Source organism: Heptranchias perlo, chromosome 29 (genome assembly GCF_035084215.1).
Source record: "Heptranchias perlo isolate sHepPer1 chromosome 29, sHepPer1.hap1, whole genome shotgun sequence".
NCBI lineage: Eukaryota > Metazoa > Chordata > Chondrichthyes > Hexanchiformes > Hexanchidae > Heptranchias > Heptranchias perlo.
Genome location: NC_090353.1, coordinates 2,180,292 through 2,206,374, shown reverse-complemented (window position 1 = coordinate 2,206,374; position 26,083 = coordinate 2,180,292). Strand labels below are relative to the sequence as shown.

Below are 26,083 nucleotides of genomic sequence, written 5' to 3'. Positions count from 1 at the left end.
TCAATGGGGGTGAAGGGGGAAACCCTCCAATAGCTGGAGTCATACTTGATGCATAGGATCTTATGATGGAGGCAATCTCATTGATGATGCAGCTTAAGATGTTTGGGCCAAGGATATTGCCCTGAGGAATGCCAGGGTCGATGCCCTGGGGCTGTGATGTTTGCTTTCTGACAACCACAAGCATCTTCCTGTGTGTCATGTTCAACTCCAGCCACTGGAGAGCAGTCTATTGCTGCCTTGATGTCAAAGTCAGCTATTGTCACTTTTCCTCTGGTATTCAGATCTTGCGTCCATATCTGGATCAAGGCCTTGAAGTCTGGATTGAGTAGTTCTGGTGAGCATTGGTAAGCAGGTTATTGGTGAACAGGTGCCACTTGATGGCACTATTGGAGATCCCTTATACCACTCTGCTGATGATTAGGAGGAGGATGGTAGGACGATAATTGGCTGATTTGGATTTATTCTGATTTTTATTGATACGATCTATAGGGGCAATTTTCCATATTGTATATGTATGTATGTATAATTTTTGTATATATATGTACATGTGTGTGTAAATGTATGTGTATATATATGTATATGTGTATATATGTGCCAATGTGTGTATATATGTGTGTGTATATGTATTACTGCATGTATGTGTGTATATGTGTACATATATGTCAATGCACAGCTGCACAGGAACAGCTTGCCTGGGGGGCAGGGGTTACTTCTGGTGCACAGGTCTTCATCGATACAGCCTGAATGTTATCAGGGCCCATAACCTCTGCAGTGTCCAGTGCACTCAGCCGCTTCTTAATATCATATGGCTGGAAGCATTTTTCACACAATGGGTAGAGCAAATCGGATCTCTCTCCCCCTAAAATGTTGTGGATGTTGGAGGACAATTGAAATGTTAAAGACTGGGATTGGGGGGTTGATCAGCCATGTTCTGATTGAATGGCGGAACTGGCTCGAGGGGCTAAATGGCCTCCTCCTGTTTCTATGAGCCAAATAAGCTGCCAAAAAGTATAAATAGGGACCAAACAAGCCAAACTCTAGATTGCACTGCTGCATTCAACGAATGAGTGCTGACCCTCAGTCTTTGGCTCCATGTGATACGTTGTTAGCCTTAGCTCTGTTAGTAGCACATGTGCCTCTGAGTCAGAAGATTGTAGGTTTAAGTCCCACTCCAGAGACCTAATATTCCTGGCTGAGTTCTTCAATGCAATACTGAGGGAGTGCTGCACTTTTGGAGGTGTTGTCCTTTTGGATGAGACATTAAACCAAGGCCCTGTCTGCCCTCTCAGGTAGATGTAAAAAATCTTGTGACTCTATTAGAAGAACAGCATTCGGGATTTCCTGGTGTCCTGGCCAATATTTATTCCTCAGCCAACATCATAAGAAATGATCTGGTCACTTAACACACTGCTGTTTGTGGGACATTGCTGTATGCAAATTGGCTGCTGTGTTTCCCATATTACAACAGTGACTTCAAAAGTATTTCATGGACTGTGCAGTGATTTGGGATGTCCTGAGGTTGTGAAAACCTCTATATAGATGCAAGTACTTTATGCTCGTTAGAAAGCGGTTTGAGTGGAGTTGCTGCTGGTTAATCCCAATCCTTGCACCACTGTGTGCATCTCGAGTCAGTTCATGAGTCAATATGATGATCATCCAATAAATATATTTCTTTTTGGGAAATACATTATTCTCAGGATGTGGGCATCGCTGGCATTTATTGCTCATCCCTCAATGCCCTGAGAAGGTGGTGGTGGGCTTTCTGCTTGAGCCACTGGTAGTGTTTTGATATAACTGAATGGCTTGTTAGGCCGTATCAGAAAGGAGTTAACAGTCAACCACATAGGCTGGACTGGGTAAGGACGGCAGGTTTCCTTCCCTAAAGGCACCAGTGAACCAGTTGGGTTTTTACAATAATCTGACAGATTCATGGTCACTTTTACTAATGCCAGCTTTTAATTTCCAGATTATTTTTAACTGAATTCGAATCCTGAAACTGCCCTGTGGGGATCTGAACTCACAATCTACTGGATTAATTAATCCAGGCCTCTGGATTACTAGTCCAGTAACATAACCACTGCACTACCATTCCTTGCATTTCTTTGAAAAAATTTAGGCTCTAATTTTAGCCCCCAAGAATGGATGGGTTGGGGGCAGGTCGGAAGTTAAAATAACAGCTTTTTGGAGCAGGACTGTATCCTGGCACCAACCTGCCCACTTCCGGGTTTAACCCAGGCAGGTTTGTCTGCGTGTGGAGAGCAGACACCAGGAAGTCCCGCCCCCACTTAAAGCTGGTAGGCCGATACTTAAAAGGGCAACGTACCTCATTGAGATACTTGAGGTACTTAATTCTTTGTATTGGAAAACTTAAATGGATTTAACCTTACCTGATCAAGTTCCCCATCGCTTCCGATTCACGTCAGGTGAAGCAGGCGGTGAGGACCGGATCCATGAGATGAGGGCCTTTATGGCACTGCTTGTGGGCCCGGAGGAGCAGGACTGCTTCATCCAGGCCCAATAAGCTCACCTTGCTGATAGGACCCCTGCAATTGGCCAACCCCACTACCCATGGTGGACCCGCCCCAGATGGTGGCCCCCACCTACCTCTGGCTCTTCACCCGACCTCCGATCTCTAGCCTCTTCGAGCGACCCCCAATCTTCTCCACAGCCCACGATCTTCTCCCCGGCCCCCCGATCTTCTCCCCAGCCCACAAACTCCTCCGCAGCCCCACCGAACTTCTCCCCAGATCCCTGAACTTCGCCCCGGCCCCCCAATCATCTCCCCAGCCCACGAACTCCTCCCCAGCCCCCCTTGATCTTCTCCCCAGCCCACAAACTCCTCCCCAGCACCCCCCCGATTTTCTCCTCAGCCCCCCCGATTTTCTCCCCAGCCCACGATCTTCTCCCCGACCACCCGATCTTCTCCCCAGACCTCCGATTTTCTCCCCGGCCCCCCCCCCCCCCGATTTTCTCCCCAGCCTGTGATCCCTACCTCCCTCCGATCCCTAGCTGCGGCCTGCTACTGCAGGCCTTCCTGCCCGACAACCAGAACCCTGTCAATCAGGCTGGCTGCCGGGTGCGAAGTCCGGGAGTAAAATTTGTTGACCTCATTACAGCCAACTCACCTTCTGGGTTTCGCACCCGAAAATCTAACCGCCCCCCCCCGCTCCCATTGTCTCTCGGACAGCAGGTGCTGGTATGGAGGTCGGCTGCACCAGAGCCACTGGGAGTGGGGGAGGTGTGGGCTGGTGCTCAGGGTGGAGACCCCCTACCGGTACATGGCCAGTAGGGGGTTGAGGGGTGGTGCTTGATGTCAAATTTTGGATAGCCCGGTGGTGAAGGATTTGCCGGTCTTCAGTTGCTTCCAAGCCTTTATTTGCAGAGATCCATATTACACCCACACCACACATTAGACCAGCTCTCCTATAAATGGATGCAAGAGAGTTCCCAATTGATACACACCACCTGAATACAATTAACATTAATTGATATAAATCATACAACTAACACCTGGGGTGGGGACCCCCCCCATCGGTACATGGCCAGTGGGAGGAGTCCGTACCCTGGGGTCTCCCCCCCGCCTTTTCTCCACCACTTTCCCGGGCCACGGAAGCCCTCTCCTCTTTGCCAGATTTTCCAAATGTAAGGAATCTTACAACACCAGGTTGTAGTCCAACAGTTTCTTTAGAACCCTTCACTCACTCACCTGACGAAGGAGGTAAGCTCCGAAAGCTTGTGATTTTCAAATAAAACTGTTGGATTATAACCTGGTGTGGTAAAATTCCTTACATTTGTCCACCCCAGTCCATCACCGGCATCTCCACACCAGATTTTCCAGGCTTCTCTTCCCTCCCCCTCTGCTATTCTGCTGTAACCATTTACATCTCCTCTGGACCTATCTTTTGATTCTCTAATTTCTCTCATTAGCACCCCATTTTGTCTTGCACTTTTGTTACTTAATCATCTCCCGCCCTCTACCCAACCACAGACCTCTCCTTTTTACTTTTCCCATCTCATTTCCCTGGCTCTGTACCTCCTTATAAACTGTTCATCTCTAACACCTGCCAGTTCTGATGAAAGGTCATCGACCTGAAACATTGGGGGTGATTTTAAACCCCAAGAAGGTGTGGGTTGGGGGCAGGTGGGAGTTGAAAATTGTTGTTTTTTGGGTCACGACCACAACCTGACTTTATTTCCAGGTTTAACATTGGTTCGTAAAAGTCCAGGCTTCCCACTGGGAATGCAAAGTCCAAATATTTTGCGGTCGCGACCCAAAAAAACAGCTATTTTCAACTCCCACCCGTCCACCACCCTAAACATTCACTCCCTTCACCACCGGCGCACCATGGCTGCAGTGTGTACCATCCACAGGATGCACTGCAGCAACTCGCCAAGGCTTCTTCGACAGCACCTCCCAAACCCGCGACCTCTACCACCTAGAAGGACAAGAGCAGCAGGTACATGGGAACAACACCACCTGCACATTCCCCTCCAAGTCACACACCATCCCGACTTGGAAATATATCGCCGTTCCTTCATCGTCGCTGGGTCAAAATCCTGGAACTCCCTTCCTAACAGCACTGTGGGAGAACCTTCACCACACGGACTGCAGCGGTTCCAGAAGGCGGCTCACCACCACCTTCTCAAGGGCAATTAGGGATGGGCAATAAATGCCGGGCTCGCCAGCGACGCCCACATCCCATGAACAAATTTTTTAAAATGCCAGATTGGTCAAAAAAGTAAAGGCCCATGGGATCCAAGGGAATGTGACAGATCGGATCCAAAATTGGCTCAGTGGCAGGAAGCAAAGGGTAAAGGTCGACGGGTGTTTTTGCGACTGGAAGGCTGTTTCCAGTGGGGAGCCGTAGGGCTCGGTACTGGGTCCTTTGCTTTTTGTGGTATACATTAACGATTGGGACTTAAAACGTAGGGGCATGATTAAGAAATTTGTGGATAGTTGTAGACTGCAGGAAGATATCAATGGACTGGTCAAATGGGCAGAAAAGTGGCAAACAGAGTTTAATCCAGAGAAGTGTGAGGTAATGCATTTGGTGAGAGCAAACAAGGCAAGGGAATACACAATAAATGGGAGGATACTGAGAGGTGTAGAGGAAGTGAGGGACCTTGGAGTGCATGTCCACAGATCCCTGAAGGTAGCAGGACAGGTAGATAAGGTGGTTAAGAAGGCATATGGAATGCTTTCCTTTATTAGCTGAGGCATAGAATGTAAAAGCAGGGAGGTTATGCTGGAACTGTATAAAACACTGGTTAGGCCACAGCTTGAGTACTGTGTACAGTTCTGGTCACCACATTACAGGAAGGATATAATTGCACCAGAGAGGGTGCAGAGGAGATTTATGAGGATGTTGCCAGGACAGGAGAGTTTTAGCTATGATGACAGATTGGATAGGCTGGGGTTGTTTTCCTTGGAACAGAGGAGGCTGAGGGGTGATTTGATTGAGGTGTACAAAATTATGAGGGGCCCAGATAGAGTGGATAGGAAGGACCTATTTCCCTTAGTGGAGGGGTCAATAACCAGGGGGCATGGATTTACAGTAATTGGTAGAAGGATTAGAGTGGAAATGAGGAAAAATGTTTTCCCCCAGAGGGTGGTGGGGGTCTGGAACTCACTGCCTGAAAGGGTGGGAGAGGCAGAAACCCTCAACTCATTTAAAAAATACCTGGATGTGCACCTGAAGAGCGGTGACCTGCAGGGCTACGGACCAAATACAGGAAATTGGGATGAGGCCGGGTGGCTCGTTTCTCAGCCGGCGCGGACACGATGGGCCGAATGGCCTCCTTCTGTGCCGTAAATTTTCTATGATTCTTCTATGATTCTAGGGTTGATGAGTGTAGTGTGGCTGATGTTGTGCATATGGAGTTTCAAAAGGCTTTTGATAAAATAACATATAATATCCTTGTTAGGAAAATTGAAACCCATGGGATTAAAGGGACAGTGGCAGCTTGGATATGAAATTGGCTAAAGGACAGGAAACAGAGAGCAGCGATGAACGGTTGTTTTTCAGACTGGAGGGAAGTATACAGTGGTGTTCCCCAGGGGTCAGTATTAGGACCACTGCTCTTTTTGATATATATTGACCTGGCCTTGGGTATACAGGGTGTAATTCCAAAGTTTGGAGATGACAAGAAACTCAGAAATGTAGTAAACAATGAGGAAGATAGTAACAGACTTCAGGAGGACAGACTGGTGAAATGGGCAGACACATAGATGAGATTTAACGCAGAGAAGTGTGAAGTGATACATTTTGGTAGGAAGAATGAGGAGAGGCAATATAAACTAAATGGGACAATTATAAAGGAGGTGCAGGAACAGAGAGACCTGGGGGTGTATGTACACAAATCTTTGAAGGTGCAGGACAAGTTATGAAGGCTGTAAAAAAAGCATAGGGGATGCTTGGCTTTGTTAATAGAGGCATAGAGTACAAAAGCAAGGAAGTTATGCTAAATCATTATAAAACTCTGGTTAGGTCCCAGCTGGAGTATTGTGTTCAATTCTGGGCACCACACTTTAGGAAGGATGTGAAGGCCTTAGAGAGGGTGCAGAAGAGATTTACTAGAATGGTATCAGGGATGAGGGACTTCAGTTATGTGGAGAGACTGGAGGAGCTGGGATTGTTCTCCTTAGAACAGAGAAGGTTAAGGGGAGATTTGATAGAGATGTTCAAAATCACGAAGGATTTTGAGAGCGTAACTAAGGAGAAACTGTTTCCAGTGGCAGAAGGGTCGGTAACCAGAGGACACAGATTGAAGGTGATCGGCAAAAGAACCAGAGGCGACATGAGGAAACACTTTTACTCAGCAAGTTGTTATGATCTGGAATGCACTGCCTGAAAGGGCGGTGGAAACAGATTCAATCATAATTTTCAAAAGAGAATTGGATAAATACTTTGAGGGAAAAAAATTTGCAGGGCTATGGGGAAAGAGCAGGAGCATGGGACTAATTGGAGAGCTCTTTCAAAGAGCCGGCAGTCACGATGGGCTGAATGGCCTCCTCCTGTTCCAAGATATTCCCTTCCCAAGGAGGGGATACTGTACACGCCCTCTGGTCCTCCTGAAATTAACTGTGACATAAACTGAAACGACAAGAGGTGAAGTCAGGGTGTCATGTGATCACATTTTAAGACTGAGTGAATTAGGCCAATCCCAGAGACACCTCCCTGGGGGGGGGGGGGGCACCAATACTCAGCCAGCCCCATCCTAAACTCACAGGCATCAGGGAACTGACAGCAGCAAACTCAGGGCAAAGGAAGCAAGCTTCCACCGACTGCCCATCCCAGCCAGGCCTGCTCCACCACCCAGAGCCCAGGCAGCCAGGCCCCGCCCATCCCTGACACAGGCCCCGCCCATCCCTGAGACAGGCCCCGCCCATCCCTGAGCTATGCCCCGCCCACTCCAGAGCGAGGCCCCGCCCACTCCTGAGCTATTTCCCCGCCCATCCCTGAGCCAGGCCCCGCCCATCCCTGAGCCAGGCCCCGCCCTCCCCGGAGCCAGGCCCCGCCCACTCCTGAGCTATTTCCCCGCCCATCCCTGAGCCAGGCCCCGCCCATCCCTGAGCGAGGCCCCGCCCATCCCTGAGCTATGCCCCGCCTACCCCTTGTCCTTTAGCCCTGACCACGGTGCCGCCCAGGCCGAGCTGGTGGGCGGGCACTGTAACGCCAATCAGAGGGATAGGCCTTTCCATTGGTCCGCACATGCGCCTTCCCTAATATTGGCTGGAAGGGAGGTATCCGGTGGGTGACGTCACGTGATTTCTCAGGTGGGGGCGGGGCGGGGCGGGGCGACAGTCTGGAGACCGTAACCCGGAGCAACGGGACCCGGAGCGAGACCGTAACCCGGAGCAACGGGACCCGGAGCGAGACCGTAACCCGCAGCAACGGGACAGGCCCTGCCATGGCTTTCATCGCCGGGCAGCCAGTCACTGCCGTCGTGGTGAGTTGTTAATCGGCGTGCGGTTCGGGAGCTCGTCACCCGGACCGGGCGGTGTCTGTTTCCAGGAATGCCCCGTTTGATTGCCGGCCTGACTCGGTGCTTTCCCCTGGCGATCGGCTCCTGCCGTCTTGGCCCAACTGCTGATCTGGGGGGGGGGGACGGGGAGCGGGAGCGATGGCCTGGCCCAGGGTGGGGACCCAATCAATGGGTAAGACTGAGCGTTTAGAGGAGAGGTCCAGGCCATGGCGTAAACGTTCTCGGCTCCAGAGTCACTCGGTCCACAACAGGCGCCACCAGCATTATGGGGAGGCTCCGACCAGAGGGGACCGGACCCAGGGGGGCCATGCACTGGACCCGAATACTGGGATCGTGGCTTTTCTTCCTAGGAACATAGGAAGAGGAGTAGGCCATTCAGCCCCTCGATCTGTGACCTAGCTCCATATACCTGCCTTTGGCCCATATCCCTTAATACCTTTGGTTGCCAAAAAGCTATCTATCTCAGATTTAAATTTAGCAATTGAGCTCGTATCAATTGCCGTTTGCGGAAGAGAGTTCCAAACTTCTACCACCCTTTGTGTGGAGAAATGTTTTCTAATCTCACTCCTGAAAGGTCTGGCTCTAATTTTTAGACTGCCCCCTACTCCTAGAATCCCCAACCAGCGGAAATAGTTTCTCTCTATCCACCCTATCTGTTCCCCTTAATATCTTATAAACTTCGATCAGATCACCCCTTAACCTTCGAAACTCCAGAGAATACAACCCCAATTTGTGTAATCTCTCCTCGTAACTTAACCCTTGAAGTCCGGGTATCATTCTAGTAAACCTACGCTGCACTCCCTCCAAGGCCAATATGTCCTTCCGAAGGTGCGGTGCCCAGAACTGCTCACAGTACTCCAGGTGCGGTCTAACCAGGGTTTTGTATAGCTGCAGCATAACTTCTGCCCCCTTGTACTCTAGTCCTCTGGATATAAAGGCCAGCATTCCATTAGCCTTCTTGATTATTTTCTGCACCTGTTCATGACATTTCAATGATCTATGTACCTGAACCCCTAAGTCCCTTTGGACATCCACTGTTTTTAACTTTTTACCATTTAGAAAGTACCCTGTTCTATCCTTTTTTGATCCAAAGTGGATGACCTCACATTTGTCTACATTGAATTCCATTTGCCACAATTTTGCTAATTCACCGAATCTATCAATATCCCTTTGTAATTTTATGTTTTCATCTACACTGCTTACAATGCCACCAATCTTTGTGTCATCGGCAACCTTAGATATGAGACTTTCTATGCCTTCATCTAAGTCGTTAATAAATATTGTGAATAATTGAGGCCCCAAGACTCCTGCGGGACTCCACTAGTCACATCCTGCCAATGTGAATACTTACCCATTATCCCTACTCTCTGTCGCCTTTCGCTCAGCCAACTTCCTAACCAAGTCCGTACTTTTCCCTTGATTCCATGGACTTCTAACTTAGCTAACAGTCTCTTATGTGGGACCTTATCAAATGCCTTCTGGAAGTCCATATAAATAACATCCATTGACATTCCCCTGTCCACTACTTTAGTCACCTCTTCAAAAAATTCAATCAGGTTTGTCAGGCACGACCTACCTTTCACAAATCCATGCTGGCTCTCCCTGATTAACTGAAAATTCTCGAGGTGTTCAGTCACCCTATCCTTAATTATAGACTCCAGCAATTTCCCCACAACAGATGTTAGGCTAACTGGTCTATAATTCCCCGGTTTCCCTCTCTCCTTTCTTAAAAAGCAGAGTGACGTGCAATTTTCCAATCTAGAGGGACAGTTCCTGAATCTAGAGAACTTTGAAAGATTATAGTTAGGGCATCTGCAATGTGCTCACCTACTTCCTTTAAAACCCTGGGATGGAAACCATCTGGTCCTGGGGATTTGTCACTCTTTAGTGCTATTATTTTCTTCATTACTGTTGCTTTACTTATGTTAATTTTATCGAGTCCCTGTCCCCGATTCAATATAAGTTTTCTTGGGATTTCCGGCATGCTATCCTCTTTTTCTACTGTAAATACTGATGCAAAGTAATTGTTCAACATGTCCGCCATTTCCCCATTGTCAACGACAATATCCCCACTTTCAGTTTTTAAGGGGCCAACACTGCTCCTGACCACCCTCTTTTTCCTAATATAACTATAAAAGTTCTTCGTATTGGTTTTGATATCCCTTGCAAGTTTCTTTTCATGCTTTCTTTTTGCAGCTCTTACTATCTGTTTTGTGACCCTTTGTTGATCTTTGTATCTTTCCCATTCGCCAGGATCTCTGCCATTTTTTGCCTTTTTGTATGCCCTTTCCTTATGTCTTATACTGTCCCTTACCTCTTTAGTTGTCTGTGGCTGTTTTTTTTGGCAAGTAGAGTTCTTGCCCCTCAGGGGTATAAACCAGTTCTGTATCTCATTAAATGTTTCTTTAAACATTTCCCACTGATCATCAGTCGTTTTACCCATTAACAGATTTGCCCAGTTTACTGTGGACAGTCTCTGTCTCATCCCATTGAAGTCGGCCTTACCCAAGTCTAGAATCTTAGCAGCTGATTCACTTTTTCCCCTTTCAAACACTACATTGAACTCGATCATGTTATGATCGCTATTGGATAGATGTTCACGCACAGTTAAGCTGTTAACTAAATCTGGTTCATTACTCATTACTAAATCTAGTATGGCTTGCCCCCTTGTTGCCTCTAGGACATACTGCTGTAGAAAACTATCCCGGACACACTCAAGAAATTCATTACTTTTCTGACTGTTGCTTGTCTGCTTTTTCCAATCTATGTGAAGGTTAAAGTCCCCCATTAAGACCACTTTCTTACACGCTTGTCTAATCCCTGCATTTATACAATCCAGCACTTCAGAGCTGCTGCCAGGGGTCCTATACACAACTCCCACTATAGTCTTAGATCCTTTCCTATTTCTCAATTCAACCTATAAGGTCTCTGTTGGCTGCTTACCTCTTGTTATATCCTCCTTTATCATTGAATTGATTTCATTTCTAATCACTGAGGCTACTCCTCCCATTCTTCCATTTTCCCTATCTCTCCTGTAGACCTTATAACCCGGTATATTTAGTTCCCAATCCTGACCATCCTGCAGCCATGTCTCAGTAATAACTATCATGTCATACCCTCCAACTTGAATTTGAACCTGTAGTTCATTTAATTTATTCCTTATACTGCATGCATTTGTATATAGAACTTTTAATTGGGCCACACACCCTCGTCTGACCTTCAGCTTTGATGCTGGGTTAATCGCCTTACGCCTTCTAGTTTTCACTTTATCTGTAGTGTCTAAAGTACACTTTCTTTCCGCTGCTCTACGCTTTTCCCTTTCACTTGTTCTTGACCAACTGTTTGTACTATTTGTATTGTAAATTTCCCCTGTGTCTTCCCCTCTCTTGCTGCTCTCAACTTTACTCCCTTCTGACTCCCCGCTAAGGTTCCCATCCCCCTGCCACTCTAGTTTAAACCTTCCCCAACAGCACCAGCAAACACCCCCGCGAGGACATTGGTCCCGGTTCTGCTTGGGTGTAACCCATCTGCTGCTCCGTTACCTCTGGAGTCCCCCAAGGATTTATCCTTGGCCGCCTCCTTTTTTTCATCTATATGCTGCCCATCAGCAACATCATCCGAAAACACAAGGTCAGGTTCCATGTGTAAGGCTGACTCCGGCCTCTTGTGCTTCCCCCTTCCCTTCGCCCCACCACTGCCTTCTGCTGCTTTGGTCTAGAATTCCCTCCTTTAAGACGCTCCTTAAAATCCATATTTTTGACCAAGCTTTTGATCACCCTGCTCCTTTGGCTTGACGTCCATTTTTTCCCGTTATGCCTCTGTGAAGCACTATGGGACATTTTTCTACATTTATGACACAAAATAAATGCTGCGTGGCGATCGTTCCCTGTGCTGCGTGGCGATCGTTCCCTGTGCTGCGTGGCGATCGTTCCCTGTGCTGTATGGTGTAATTGCACTGTCTAACCATGTTCCAGCCCCACTCCCTGAATGGGTATGTGCTTGTTGCTGCAAGGTTTGAATTCCATAATGTTGACACAGCCTGTGAGGTCAATGGGTGAGGCTGTGCTTTGTTACTGATAGCAGCGCACTGCTGTTCTGGATGGGAAAACCTAATGCTGAAACGGTTACACTTTCTGGGAGGAAGTCAGAGGACATTCTAATTATACATAATTCAGGGATATTTCTGCAGTGATTGTGAAGTACTGTCCAGTGCACCATATTTGAAACACATTGCCTCAGCATTCAACAGAACATTGTTCACTTTGGGATTGGGTGTCTCACATTTTTCACAGGCAATGAGTCTGGTGAGGGTGCAGCTCAGTGATTATCACAAGAAGTGTCTGTTCATGAAGGGAGCTCCTTTGTAACCCTCATAGACAGCTTGGATTAAGTTTGACATTCTCATTAAGTGGCATATAGGAGGGCTTTTACTGGAGTCTATGGGATTGCCCATGTGGTCTGTTTCCTTTGCCTCCATTTAGTTGTGTTCCAGCCTGACTTTGAAGGAGTGTGCTAAATGCTGCAGGTTTTCAATTCCATATTGTCAACATAATAACTGGCAGTTTGTGAGATCACTGGGTGAGGCCTTACATTCTGAAACCAATACTGTACTGGATGGGGAGAAAATTACAGGTATTACACTTCGAAAGAAGGAGTTAGAAGAGATTGAGATTAAATATTTCACCAAAGCAAAGCAACAACTTATTGTGTGCATTTAGTGTCTGTAGTTATAGATGACAGTATATGTCCCCTAGTGTAAATGGAAGAATGGTGCAGTTTGTTGATTAGGGCAGAAGTCCAGGAGTTATTGTGAGTAAATGCTTGGTAAGAGGAGGTGGTGTTTCTCGGCATCTGGGATTTATGAAAAAATCATTTAAAGAGGTCGGACTCAAGAGGTGGTCTACTTGGGGTTTGCAGGGTCATGAAGGGGGTTGATATTGTTTATCGAAGCGAGTTGCTCACGATGGGGAACAATTCAAATACTGAGGACATTAATTGAAAATGAAGAAGGAATGAAGGGTGTTACCGTTTTTGCTTGAAAAGTAATAACCTGTGGACTAAGGAAGACCAATGAAGTGGATAGTGTAAATGGGATCAAGAGACAGTGTGGAGGGAGAAGGCATTGAGGGATATGGTGAGGAGGCTGAGGTCTATCAGAAAGGGACAGTTTGGATCTAATGATCTTTTCCCATTCCTAAAACATCTTGTGTTCTTAGAGGTGCAGTGACCGTAACCATGTTCTTGAGTTTACTGCCTACGGATGTTCCCCATGGCTCTCTTCTGATTCTGAATTCTTTATTTCAGCAACGTATTGAAATTCGTAAACTGCGTCATGGTGATAACCTAATCCTGGGATTCAGTATCGGAGGTGGAATTGACCAGGACCCAGCACAAAACCCCTACTCAGAGGACAAAACAGACAAGGTGGGAATCAGGAATCAGAATCCTGCAAAGCAGGACATGGCTCTGTGTGTGCATGTTAGTAACTAGCAAACAATTTCAGCTTTCACTCCCTGTTCTCCGGGGCCTGCCAAATATAATGATGAGGTGAATTTTCGACTATGAACGGAAGGTTGATTATTTACATTTTATATGCAATCCTCAGAAAAACATGACTAGTTTTACCCCATAATTTGCCCACCTGGGAGAAACCTAGCTCTTCAGTACTATTGGACAGTTTGTGTTAGGGAGAGACAGAGGGGGAGGTATGCATCAATATTACCGTGGGGGAGGGGATAGATTTTAACAGTATCGTTCACTTTCAGAAAAATATTTTGGGAGATAAATTAAGTTTTAATCACTGCTAGAGCAAATAGTGAAGTAAATGCCACCCTAATTAAACTCCTAGACAGGCATTGACCTTTCACTCAAGACTCTTAATGACTGTTAGTAGCTGAATTGTAACTGAGAGCAGGAGGTGGTGGGCTGTATGTGAAGCACACAACACACTGAGGAGTGTGTGTCTGTGTAATTCACTTTGGAATAATTGGTTGCCATGTGAATTCATCATTTGCCTCTGATCAAGAATTTAAGATTGAAACACTTCCACTTCTAGAGGCAGAATCACTTCCTCCCTGAGAGAGAGAGAGAGAGAGAGTGTGTGAATGTGAATGATCGTCTCTTCCTCCGAGAGAGAGCGAGAACGTCTCTTCCTTCCATAGAGGGGGAGAGAGAGAGAGAGAGAGAGAGCGAGAGAGAACGTCTCTTCCTCCTATCGAGGGGGAGAGAGAGAGCGAGAGAGAGAGAGAGAGAGAGAGAGAGAACGTCTCTTCCTCCCATAGAGGGGGAGGGGGAGAGAGAGAGAGAACGTCTCTTCCTCCCATAGAGGGGGAGAGAGAGAGCGAGCGAGAGAGAACGTCTCTTCCTCCCATAGAGGGGGAGAGAGCGAGAGAGAGAGAGAGAGAGAGAACGTCTCTTCCTCCTATCGAGGGGGGGAGAGAGAGCGAGAGAGAGAGAGAGAGAGAGAGAGAGAACGTCTCTTCCTCCCATAGAGGGGGAGAGAGAGAGAGAGAGAGAGAACGTCTCTTCCTCCCATAGAGGGGGAGAGAGAGAGAGAGAGAGAGAGAGAGAGAGAACGTCTCTTCCTCCCATAGAGGGGGAGAGAGAGAGAGAGAGAGAGAACGTCTCTTCCTCCCATAGAGGGGGAGAGAGAGAGCGAGCGAGAGAGAACGTCTCTTCCTCCCATAGAGGGGGAGGGGGAGAGAGAGAGAGAGAGAGAGAGAACGTCTCTTCCTCCCATAGAGGGGGAGGGGGAGAGAGAGAGAGAGAGAGAGAGAACGTCTCTTCCTCCCATAGAGGGGGAGGGGGGGAGAGAGAGAGAGAGAGAGAACGTCTCTTCCTCTCATAGAGGGGGAGGGGGGGAGAGAGAGAGAGAGAGAGAGAGAACGTCTCTTCCTCCCATAGAGGGGGAGGGGGAGAGAGAGAGAGAACGTCTCTTCCTCCCATAGAGGGGGAGAGAGAGAGAGAGAGAACGTCTCTTCCTCCCATAGAGGGGGAGAGAGAGAGAGAGAGAACGTCTCTTCCTCCCATAGAGGGGGAGAGAGAGAGAGAGAGAACGTCTCTTCCTCCCATAGAGGGGGAGAGAGAGAGAGCGAGCGAGAGAGAGAGAACGTCTCTTTCTCCCATAGAGGGGGAGAGAGAGAGAGAGAGCGAGCGAGCGAGAGAGAGAGAGAGAGAGAGAGAACGTCTCTTCCTCCCATAGAGGGGGAGAGAGAGAGAGAGAGAGAGAACGTCTCTTCCTCCCATAGAGGGGGAGAGAGCGAGCGAGGGGGAGAGAGAGAGAGAGAGAACGTCTCTTCCTCCCATAGAGGGGGAGAGAGCGAGCGAGGGGGAGAGAGAGAGAGAGAGAACGTCTCTTCCTCCCATAGAGGGGGAGAGAGAGAGCGAGGGGGAGAGAGAGAGAGAGAGAGAACGTCTCTTCCTCCCATAGAGGGGGAGAGAGTGAGCGAGGGGGAGAGAACGTCTCTTCCTCCTATCGAGGGGGGGAGAGAGAACGTCTCTTCCTCCGGTGTGGAGAGGGAGGGAGCGGGAGGGAGAGAGAGAACACGTCGCTTCTAGAAACTAGAAGCCATTAAGTCGACCATCAGCAATTGGATTATATATCGGAAACGTGAAGAACCTGTACAGCAATAACATAAAATGGACCAATCCTCCTTCCTCCCTCCGATTCGTTCTAATTCACTCGTGTGTAAAGGGGTTGAGTAATGAAGAAGAATAAAAAAATGAAAAGGGAGAGTTCAGGAAAGTTTTTTGATATCTATGTCCACTGTCACTGCTTGTTCTGGTGGGATGAGCTTTATGTGGAACGTGTTGAGAAAGGGCCAGGTGGAATTACTGTGGTCGTGGTCCCAAAGTATCTCTTCAGTACCAGTGTTCACTCCAGTACAGTATTTACTGGTGGATATTATGTTTTTAATTCCGTTTACTGCTGCTGCCTCCGTATACTGCGGGGAGTTGTACCTGGTCATTAATCTGCTTAAATGAGTCCAGCTCCCCACTGACATTACACTTTCCAACCAATCATGCTGTTTTGTGTTTGCAGGGTATATATGTGACCAGGGTCTCCGAGGGAGGACCAGCTGAAATTGCAGGACTCCAGATTGGAGACAAGATAATGCAGGTTGGGTTTGTCGTGTTGCTGTACGCAGATTGTCATCTCCAGGTTTTGTCCGTGTATCTTCAGCCTCAGGTCGGACTTCAGACTGACAGAAAAGTGCTGAGCAAATGTTACCCCTTGTGATTGTACACTCCAGGCTGGTATGGGAGTCTTGCCCAGTTGTATACAGCATGAAAACACTGCTACAGAGGGGGCTGGGGAGAGGGGGAGAGGAGAGTAGATATGAGAAGGGAATGAGGTGATGAGGGAAAGAGTGGGAGAGTGGAAGGGGTAGGGAGAAGAAGGCAACCGACTGGGGAGAAAGAAAGGGAGGAGGGGGCTAGGAGAGGGTGGGAGGGGATGGTGGGAAAAGAGGAGGTTAACGGAGGAGTGGGTTGGGGTAGTAGAGGGAGGTCTATCTCTAAGATTTTGGAAGTGTGTCTCATAGCTGACTGGCCCCAGTTTACCATTCCTCCTGAAGTCATCAGACGAGAGAGAGACACAGAGAGTTAGCAGATATTATGTCAGTGAACTGTCACATACGATTATGTTTAAGGACCTTGTTTCAGGTCCCATTTCACATTGATTTGAAGTTTGTAATTACTGTTTGTCCTTGCTCCAGTTTATTATCTGGTTGTTAATGTGTTTAGTCATTTACCGAGGACCTGTGGTCTGATGGTGTTTATTGTACTGCTCTCACATGGGGACACGTGGTGGATTCAGCGAAGAGACTGTAGTGACATGGGATTCAATGCATGTACAGACGTTCTCTCTCTCTATAGGAGGAAGAGACGTTCTCTCTCTCTCTCTCTCTCTCTATAGGAGGAAGAGACGTTCTGTTTGGGCTCTATCCTATTACCTCCCATACAGTCCCCATGTCCTGTCAGGCTGAGCCTGTGTTGTGAGGTAACCACACAATTGGGGTCTGTCAGACTGAAGCTTCTTTGAGGCTGATAGATTGTTTATTGGATTGCTTCTTGCTGGTCACAGCATACACAGGGTTACAGTTAGTTACTGTTAGCTGATTTATTGAAGCTGTGGAGAACATAGTCTGAGATCAGAAGGATCACTTCTGATGCATTATCCTTAAGAAGAATTTCTTGACGTCTTTCTGCTCATGTCATTGGTCTATTCAATTTGGGCAGCATGACCCCCCCACCCCCCCCTCCCCAAGTTGGGCACAGGCAGACAGGCTGAGTGAGTAGGGCTTTGAACCTTGCTGTACTTGTGTGGGCAAATGCCATTTGGGGTCCCTATGTACTGGTAATCAAAGGAAGCCTTGAGTCAGGCTTGTGAGAGAGCAGGACTGCGATTCCTTGCAGTCTGTTCGATGGCCAGCTGTGTAGCCAGGTTTCTATGTGGCAAATTTCACAGAGTCCGGGCTTATTAGAGGGAACTGGGGGTGATGTTTTGCAACATAAAGTAACCAATCGTGTTGAAGGTCAGTGTAGGAAAAGTGTCTCTCTTGTTTTTGACTCTTTGAGGAGATTAGTACAATTTGTAATTCCTGTAAATACACCGTTTGCACTCTGTTCATTTACTTGTTTAACACCCAGTAAATGTTTATAGCCTGAGCCCCGGTCTGATGAAGCATATATTCATCAGTTTATCGCAGATGAAATCACCTGTGGTACATTCCAGTAAAATGGAATACAGTGGGAAGGGTTCTCTGTTCAATTCCTGGGTCTTGATACATTTACCTAGATACTGGGCAGGAAAGGGCGCACTCCGGTTCATAGGGGACACCACGTCCACTTACAGGATTGGTCAGTGATGCTGAATCCAAGGAGAATATCGAGTGGACAAGCCCAGAATGGTAAGACAGGCAGATTGTCTTGCTTGATATTACAATGTGACTGTAACGGATAGTGTTCTGCTCCAAACACATGATGTCTCTTTCCTTTTACAGGTGAACGGTTGGGATATGACGATGGTAACACACGACCAGGCCAGGAAGCGTCTCACTAAGAAGAATGAAGATGTAGTCCGTCTTCTGGTAACCCGTAAATCTCTGCAGCAGGCTATACGACAGTCACTGCAGTAGTCGAGCTCTCACAGGCACTGGTGGCCTACTTGAACTTCACAATTTAAAGAGAAATTATCCTGTAGCTGAAAGCCGTTTAATTTTGCTGCACGGTATTGCGCAGACCATGGCTTGCCAGTATTCAGCACTGGTAGACCAGCAAAGGCACTTGCTATTTACGTGTATAGAATAACAAAAGTACCTGCACACAGATCTCGCTGCGAATGACATGAAACCTCTCGTGGGTGTAATGTGCCAATTCCATAGAGAAGCTGCACTGAAACTGATTCAACAACATTATCATTGGGATCATGACTCCAAAGTGAGAGGACTCTGGACCTTTAATGCTGGGGCCTCAAGACTGTTGGTGGTATTAGAGGACAAACACTTGATGGATTCCTCTGACATCCTTCTGGCTGCTTTTGAATGCAGACTCTAGCCTGTTTTAAATGGTTTTACACCACCACCCAAATGGCAGATGCATGAGTGCCGTACAAAGATATCACTAAGAGTCTTTTATGTGGTATGACTGATGAGACCTTCTCAGCAGAAGTGCTTCAGAGCTGGTTGCTGTGTCCTTTGTGGTACTGGCACTGAGCAACCCAATGGGCTCTTGCTCTTTAAAGTGTGAGTTCAGTGTAGTTGGCACTATGCAATGTGATTTTATCTGTCACATGTCCCAATGAATGATGCTGCGTGCTGGGACTGCCCAGGACGGGAGGATCAGCGGCATAAGGAGTGATTCATTTAAAAGCCAATTTGAACCAAAGCAATCTACATGTGTCCATCTCTAAATTCTGAACCTATGCAGGTGTCTTGAAGTTCTTGAGATCTGTCTGAAGTGACTTTTTAAAATGTACTTTTTATAGCCTTTTACTGAATATTCTTTTCTAATGTTATTTTAAACTCAACCCTGTGCCTTCACACACTACATGGAGATTATCCACACTGTACTAACTTCTGGCTGCAAGTTAAAACCCTGAGCTATATATATATATATATATATATATATATACACACACACTCCTCACAAAAGGAATGGGATCCAGGTTATTTATTCTGTGCCCTTTTTTTCATACACTGCCCTATATAGATTTACTTTCATTGATGAGCTGTGGTCAGCGAGTGCAGTATTGATACACAACTGGGCAACAGTTCAGGGCTCCCTAAAGTGCCTTCATTCCTAGCCCTCGAGTGTAACTAACAAAAAAAGACCAAAATGTGTGATGGGAACAAAAGTTTTACTGCAGTAACTGCTGCATGAGCCTGCATTAAACTCCCTTTGATACCAGTGGCGTTTGGGCCCGGCCCATTGTCGTTCACATCTCGCACGTACAAAGATAAAATCGCAAAAATTTACATTTGAAACTGTACGTGGAGTTTGTGACTGTCAGAGGCCCGGTTTGCCTGGTCATCCGGTTTGCCCAATCTGCCCGGTTTTCCCAATTGCCCAATCACCTGGTTCGCCCGGTTGACTGGTTTGCCCATTCGCCCGGTCACTCGGGGTTGCCCGGTCGGTTCGCCTGGTCAGTCCGGTTCGCCTGGATTGCCCAATCGCCCAGTCACTCAGTCTGCCCTTAATTAGTGTAGCCAGTAGCCACGGGAGCTGGAGCACTAGCAAATGGTTGGATGGTTTCTGCGGGATGTTCTGTGAGAAGCAGATTGTTCCTGAATTATAACATCCTGCAGTACCAGTTCCTTTTGTGTTCCATTGCACCTTTCACTCCAGTATCGATAGATATTGCACATCCAGTACTAACTCACGTCAGACACTAACTGTGGCTTGTTGCACACGGACACTGCATGCTGAGACCGCGGTGGCTGCTCACAGCATTGACCTTTCGTCGTATAATTTACTGGGGATTTAGGACCTCTTACTGAATTCTTTAATGGACAAACGATTGCAATACATAGGGTGAAACCAGCATTTCTGCATCGTGACTGCCAGATTTACTGTTTGTTTTAAATCCTGTGTATCACTAAGTGTTTTTGTATTTTTAATGTATAAGACTCTAATGATTGATTGATTGGGTTTACACTCTTAGTGGATAATCTAAAAGGCAAGAGATGAGATTACTCATTGCACAAAATAAAGCTGCCACCATTAAACTACTTTCAATAAAAACACTGGTTGGACTGAGTCACTAAACCGGAGCTTGTCACTTGTTTGTGAAGAATGGTGATGGGATGTGTTGGCTGTGTCCTGGGCTGAGGCACTCTGCATGCACCAACAGTACGTACAAGTGGTGCCAGCGCTGCAGTGATCCTGGAACTCACCTCCACCCAAATCAATATCCTGGCCGCGTATAGATCTCCTTTATTCTGATCTCCATTCTCCTCTTGGTCCAGCAGGACTAACACGTTCAAAGATTGCGTCAACCTGTCGTCTGTTCTGGGTTTTTTTTCACCATTTTTCCACAGAAAGGAGTTGGAAAAAGGGTTACTTTTAATTCTTCTTTTAAGGTGGTATGTAATTTTCGAGTTTTAAAAAAAAGGCAGGTCGATGGAAGGTGAGGTCAGGGGAAGGGTAGAGGAGGAGGAGGAGGGGGGAGGGTAGAGGAGGAGGGGCGGTGAGGTGAGGGGGGTAGGTGAGGTCAGGGGGAAGGGTAGAGGAGGGGGAGGGAGGGAGGAGGAGGGGCGGTGAGGTCAGGGGGTAGGTGAGGTCAGGGGGAAGGGGGAGGGTAGAGGAGGGGTGGTGAGGGGGAGGGGAGGGGAGTGTAGAGGAGGGGCGGTGAGGGGGAGGGGAGTGTAGAGGAGGGGCGGTGAGGGGGAGGGGAGTGTAGAGGAGGGGCGGTGAGGGGGAGGGGAGTGTAGAGGAGGGGAGGGGAGTGTAGAGGAGGGGCGGTGAGGGGGGAGAGTGTAGAGGAGGGGCGGTGAGGGGGAGGGGAGTGTAGAGGAGGGGCGGTGAGGGGGAGGGGAGTGTAGAGGAGGGGCGGTGAGGGGGAGGGGAGTGTAGAGGAGGGGAGGGGAGTGTAGAGGAGGGGCGGTGAGGGGGGAGAGTGTAGAGGAGGGGCGGTGAGGGGGAGGGGAGTGTAGAGGAGGGGCGGTGAGGGGGAGGGGAGTGTAGAGGAGGGGGGAGAGTGTAGAGGAGGGGCGGTGAGGGGGAGAGTGTAGAGGAGGGGAGGGGAGGGGAGTGTAGAGGAGGGGCGGTGAGGGGGAGGGGAGGGGAGTGTAGAGGAGGGGCGGGGAGGGGAGGGGAGTGTAGAGGAGGGGCGGGGAGGGGAGGGGAGTGTAGAGGAGGGGCGGTGAGGGGAGTGTAGAGGAGGGGCGGTGAGGGGAGTGTAGAGGAGGGGCGGGGAGGGGAGTGTAGAGGAGGGGCGGGGAGGGGAGTGTAGAGGAGGGGCGGTGAGGGGGGTAGGTGGGTTGAGGAGGGGAGGTGAGGTCAGGGGAAGGATGGAGGAGGAGGAGAGGGGGAGGGTAGAAGAGGGGCGGTGAGGTGAGGGGGGTAGGTGAGTTCAGAGGGACAGTGAGGGAGGAGGGTAGGTGAGGGGTGGGGAGATGAGGAGAGGGTAGTTGAGGGGTGGGGAGATGAGAGGGTAGTTGAGGGGTGGGGAGATGAGAGGGTAGTTGAGGGGTGGGGAGATGAGGAGAGGGTAGTTGAGGGGTGGGGAGATGAGGAGAGGGTAGTTGAGGGGTGGGGAGATGAGGAGAGGGTAGTTGAGGGGTGGGGAGATGAGGAGAGGGTAGTTGAGGGGTGGGGAGATGAGGAGAGGGTAGTTGAGGGGTGGGTGTCAAGTTAAATCAAGTAAGACAAGCCACAGATGTGGAAAGGTGGGTGTGTTCATTATTTTGTATCATTACATGAATATAAGTTGTACTGAGTGATTCTGATTATATCTGTTGCTCTCTACACTGGAATAAAGCAGCATAATGATTCAAACCACTCAAAAATTCCTTGTTTATGTAAATTACAAGTTTTTAAATATAAAAAAAATTCCCATATGCCTCAAAGATGGTTGAGATTTTTCTAGCACTGTGCAGCCACAATCGAGAGCCTCATGGATTGAAATAGCAGCTTTGAGAATTCAATCTCGTTTCTTTCCAAGTTGTTTGGGAAAAGTGAAGGACCTCTCACCTCGCACAGGATGAGGGGTTCTGCCCTTTGACCCTTGCTGCACCGATGTGCGTGCCCAGGTGTGATTGAAATCTCCATCCAACTATTCCGGTTAAAATATCGGGGTAGAATTTCCATGGGAGGAATCCCCCCGATCTCCCACTGTGACCTTGGCAGATCAGCAGAAACGGTTTAATCAGCCATTTTCATCATTCCTCCTGGGTTTCTGCGGATGACCTTCCGTCAGTTACAGCAGGAGATCAGGAGACCTGATCCACTCAGAGCCCAGGCTTTTGAGACAAGGCGGAGGCCTTGAAGTGAAGGCATTAAAAGATGCAAAGGACAACTCGGTGGATAAAGTTAATCATGTTATTGTGAAATATTAATTTGATTTTCTTTAACTATTTTGTTTCAAACTTTTTTTTGGACGTTAGAAATTTCAGTTACTGAGAAGAAAATGGAGGATGAATTTTTTTCCACTGGTGAGTCTGAGTGATTTGATTCGTTCACCAACAAATTGCGTCAGTAAAATATTGACACGTTCCTATGGGGTTTTTCCAATTTAAACGTTTGCGTTGGCAGTTTCGAATTTAAAGGTTGACATAAAAAGCAGGATTCAAAATCATGACACAGGAAGGTTGGAGGACAGGAAGTCTGTGCTATACACAAGATGTTTAATAATTTCCCCTCCCAAAACTACCGCTCAAGACTGGAAAACTTGAACTGCTCTAATTTGACCTAGCTGATTCCCATCACAATTCTTGTTGGTCTTTGTGCCTCTCTGATAAACACATATCCTTTTTGTAGCAGAAATTTAACAAGTCTCTCCCATACACCATTTTCCATATCAAAGGAACAAAAGCCCTCTCTTTTTTAGCTGTGTAGCCTACAAAGAAATTCCTCAGAGGGCAGAAAAATTCTTCCTGAGCCATTCAATCCAACAGTAAAAGGTATGGTTAACTAGCAACTTAGAGGTCAGGGGTTCAGATCCCACCATGGCAAGTTGTGAAACTGAATTCAATAAACCTGGTAATTTATGGGAAGTGACCATGAAGCTGCCGGCTTATTGTTAAAAACCCAACTGGTTCACCGATATCCTTCAGGGAAGGGAACCTGCCGTCCTTACTCGGTCTGGGCTACATGTGACTCCAGTCCCACACTGTGTAGTTGACTATTAATGCCCTCAGGGCAACTAGGGATAGGCAGTAAATACTGATATGCCACTTTGCCCAAATCCCAAGAACAATTTTTTTTTAAAATGGAGATTTTAAATGTTAATAGTAAATTGATGAGGGAAGTATGAGAGGGTCTCTGACCAGAGCCACTATGACAGTAAGCTTCAAGGACTTGGGATTCTCCAGACTGGTAACACCAAAGTGGGGCAAACTTTGGTCCCATCAACTCAGATTCTGTACTACTGCTCAAATTACTTGGGCCTTTTAATACCTTGGTGAGCTAGATATGGTCCAAGCAAAAAGGAATATGCAATTAACAGATTAAGTAACAAAGGCAACAATCTGATCACGTTAAAGTTCTCCGTACTAACCTGCTAGGTCTTGGATTCCTACCATGGAGTGAGCAGTAAGGCAGATGCTCCTCCTTGGTACCAGAGCTGAACATTCACCCAGAATTTCAAGTCAGTGTTAGAACTGTTTCCTCCTTGCCCCGCACACAGGGCCAGTATCTCCAGCTATCAACAATCTCTTGCATTGAACCCTCACCAGTCAGCTCAAAACTCCCAGCACCCAACATCATCATAACCTGGTGCTATCAGCTGGGAGATCAGGATGTTCCACTTTGACATGTGGTTTCGTTCCTCACCACACACCATGGACAGAGCTCTTCCAGTCCACGTAGAGTGTAACTGAAGCTAAAAGCTGCAATTGTACTCCATCTTAGTGGAAGTATTTCAAACAATGACACATGGTACCAACTGCATCTCCCTATAGAAATTTAACAAAAACATGCTGTTCCTCAGAATGATTACCCACTTAATGTCATGTAATTTGAGGCATGACATGGTGAGTGGATGAGGCGTTGGTGGAACACGTGACTTTGGACCTATGGTTCCCAAAGCTCTCCACCACTGGGGGTTTTCCTCACCTCATGTCTGGGTCTGTTGTAGACTCATTGATAGAGATTAATTGCTATGATTAGTCAACAACTTCATTATCGTTGTATCAGCGACTACCAGGACGGTAGAAGGTGCACGAAATGGACCTTGGTCTTTTTGCATCTCGCTGTTCTTGTTCCTTAAATGCTTTTAACTCCACCCAAACATCTGAGATGCTACAATTTATATCATAAAAGGGATAAAGACGGAATGCACTCTTTCCTCCAGCTCTATTTCCCACCACATTCCTCTTCATCTCTTCCTTGCCTTCACATGGGGCAGCCTGACAATGCAGACTGATGCAGAACACCTCAGCCTCCTCCCCTGACCCATCCACAACCCCTGTGGCCTCAAGTATCCTCCAGTCTCTATGTGCCTGGATTTAATGCTCGAATTTGCCAACTTACCACCTTTTTTTACTAGGTTCTGAAGAATCTACATTCGCTATTGTACATGTAGAGCGATCATACACATGGGTGTTATTGGCCCTAAATTGACCTCTAGCAGCCTGCGGGTCAGGGGGGCGAACCAGAACGAGACACCGCCCACATGAAATGGTCCCCAGGGAGTGTGTGGGTAGTGGGAGATGTGGGAGATTTTTAAACCAGCTTGGCATTTGGTGGTCAACCGAATATTGAGGGACAGAGGAGCTGAATTATTGGTGAGTGGTGAAGAATGGCTTTGTTGGAGAATTCTAGGGGAGATCAGTTGCTTAACTTGATATTTCGCACTGGACCCAGAGATGGTATCAGACACCTGGGCAATAGTGTTAATATCATCAGGTTTAAGCTGATTAGACTGCCGGTTGAGCCAGATACCCTGGGTGATGGGCTCGTGTGTGGCAGGTGTCCCTCAATGTGGATAATTGCAGCGTTTGGGTATGGGGAACTCGAGTGTACATATACCGGGCAGGGGTATCCTCTTAAAGCTGCAGAGCAGGAAAGGGACCTGGGGCTGGTAGTTCATGAAACACTGACCAGTGTCGCGAGGCTGTAGGGAAAGTGAACAGGGTGTGTAACCAGAAACACGATACTTGCCCTGTACAAGATGCACTACAATTGTGTGTCCAGTTTTGGTCCCCTCACACAGTGGGAGATATCAAGACCCTGGAGAAGGTCCAGAGGAGGGGAACTAGAACAATACTCAGTCTCAGGGCTCTTGGTTATCAGGGACAGGCTCGGGGAACTGGCTCTTTTTTTAATGGAGAAGCGTAGATTTGAGGGGATAGGATTGATTCTTTAAAATGATGAAGGGAGTAGATTCTGTTTGGGTGGCCGGGTTAGAATCATAGAAAGGTTGCAGCACGGAAGGAGGCCAGTCGGCCCATCGAGTCCATGCTGGCTCTATGCAAGAGCAATCCAGCTAATCCCACTCCCCCGCCCTTTCCGTAGCCCTGCAATTCTTTTCCTTTCAAGTACTTATCCAGTTCCCTTTTGAAAGTCATGCTTAAATCTGCCTCCACCACCCCCTCGGGCAGTGCATTCAGATCCTAACCACTCACTGTGTAGAAAAGTTTTTCCTCATGTCACCTTTGTTTTTTTTGCCAATCACCTTAAATCTATGTCCTCTGGTTCTTGACCCTTCCACCAATGGGAACAGTTTCTCTCTATCTACTCTGTCCAGACCCATCATGATTTTGAATACCTCTATCAAATCTCCTCTCAACCTTCTCTGCTCCAAGGAAAACAACCCCAGCTTCTCCAGTCTATCCAATAACTAAAGTCCCTCATCCCTAGAATAATTCTAGTAATTCTGTTCTGCACCCTCTCTAAGGCCTTCACATCTTTCCTAAAGTGCGGTGCCCAGAACTGG

General features: G+C 47.6%; 1 protein-coding gene across 1 annotated transcript; it reads left to right on the top strand.

Moving 5' to 3' along the window:
- Positions 1-7,792: 7,792 nt before the first annotated feature.
- tax1bp3 (Tax1 (human T-cell leukemia virus type I) binding protein 3) lies at positions 7,793-20,229 on the top strand. Its single transcript, XM_067967967.1, has 4 exons — positions 7,793-7,950; positions 13,291-13,410; positions 16,028-16,105; positions 17,991-20,229. The coding sequence occupies exons 1-4, from the start codon at positions 7,912-7,914 to the stop codon at positions 18,123-18,125; spliced, it is 372 nt and encodes a 123-aa protein (XP_067824068.1). The 5' UTR covers positions 7,793-7,911; the 3' UTR covers positions 18,126-20,229.
- Positions 20,230-26,083: the final 5,854 nt, after the last annotated feature.

Coding starts and splice junctions, on each gene's coding strand:
- tax1bp3 (XM_067967967.1), top strand. CDS start 7,912: ATGGCTTTCATCGCCGGGCAGCCAGTCACTGCCGTCGTG. Junction 7,951..13,290: donor AGCCAGTCACTGCCGTCGTG/GTGAGTTGTTAA, acceptor TCTTTATTTCAG/CAACGTATTGAAATTCGTAA. Junction 13,411..16,027: donor CAGAGGACAAAACAGACAAG/GTGGGAATCAGG, acceptor TTGTGTTTGCAG/GGTATATATGTGACCAGGGT.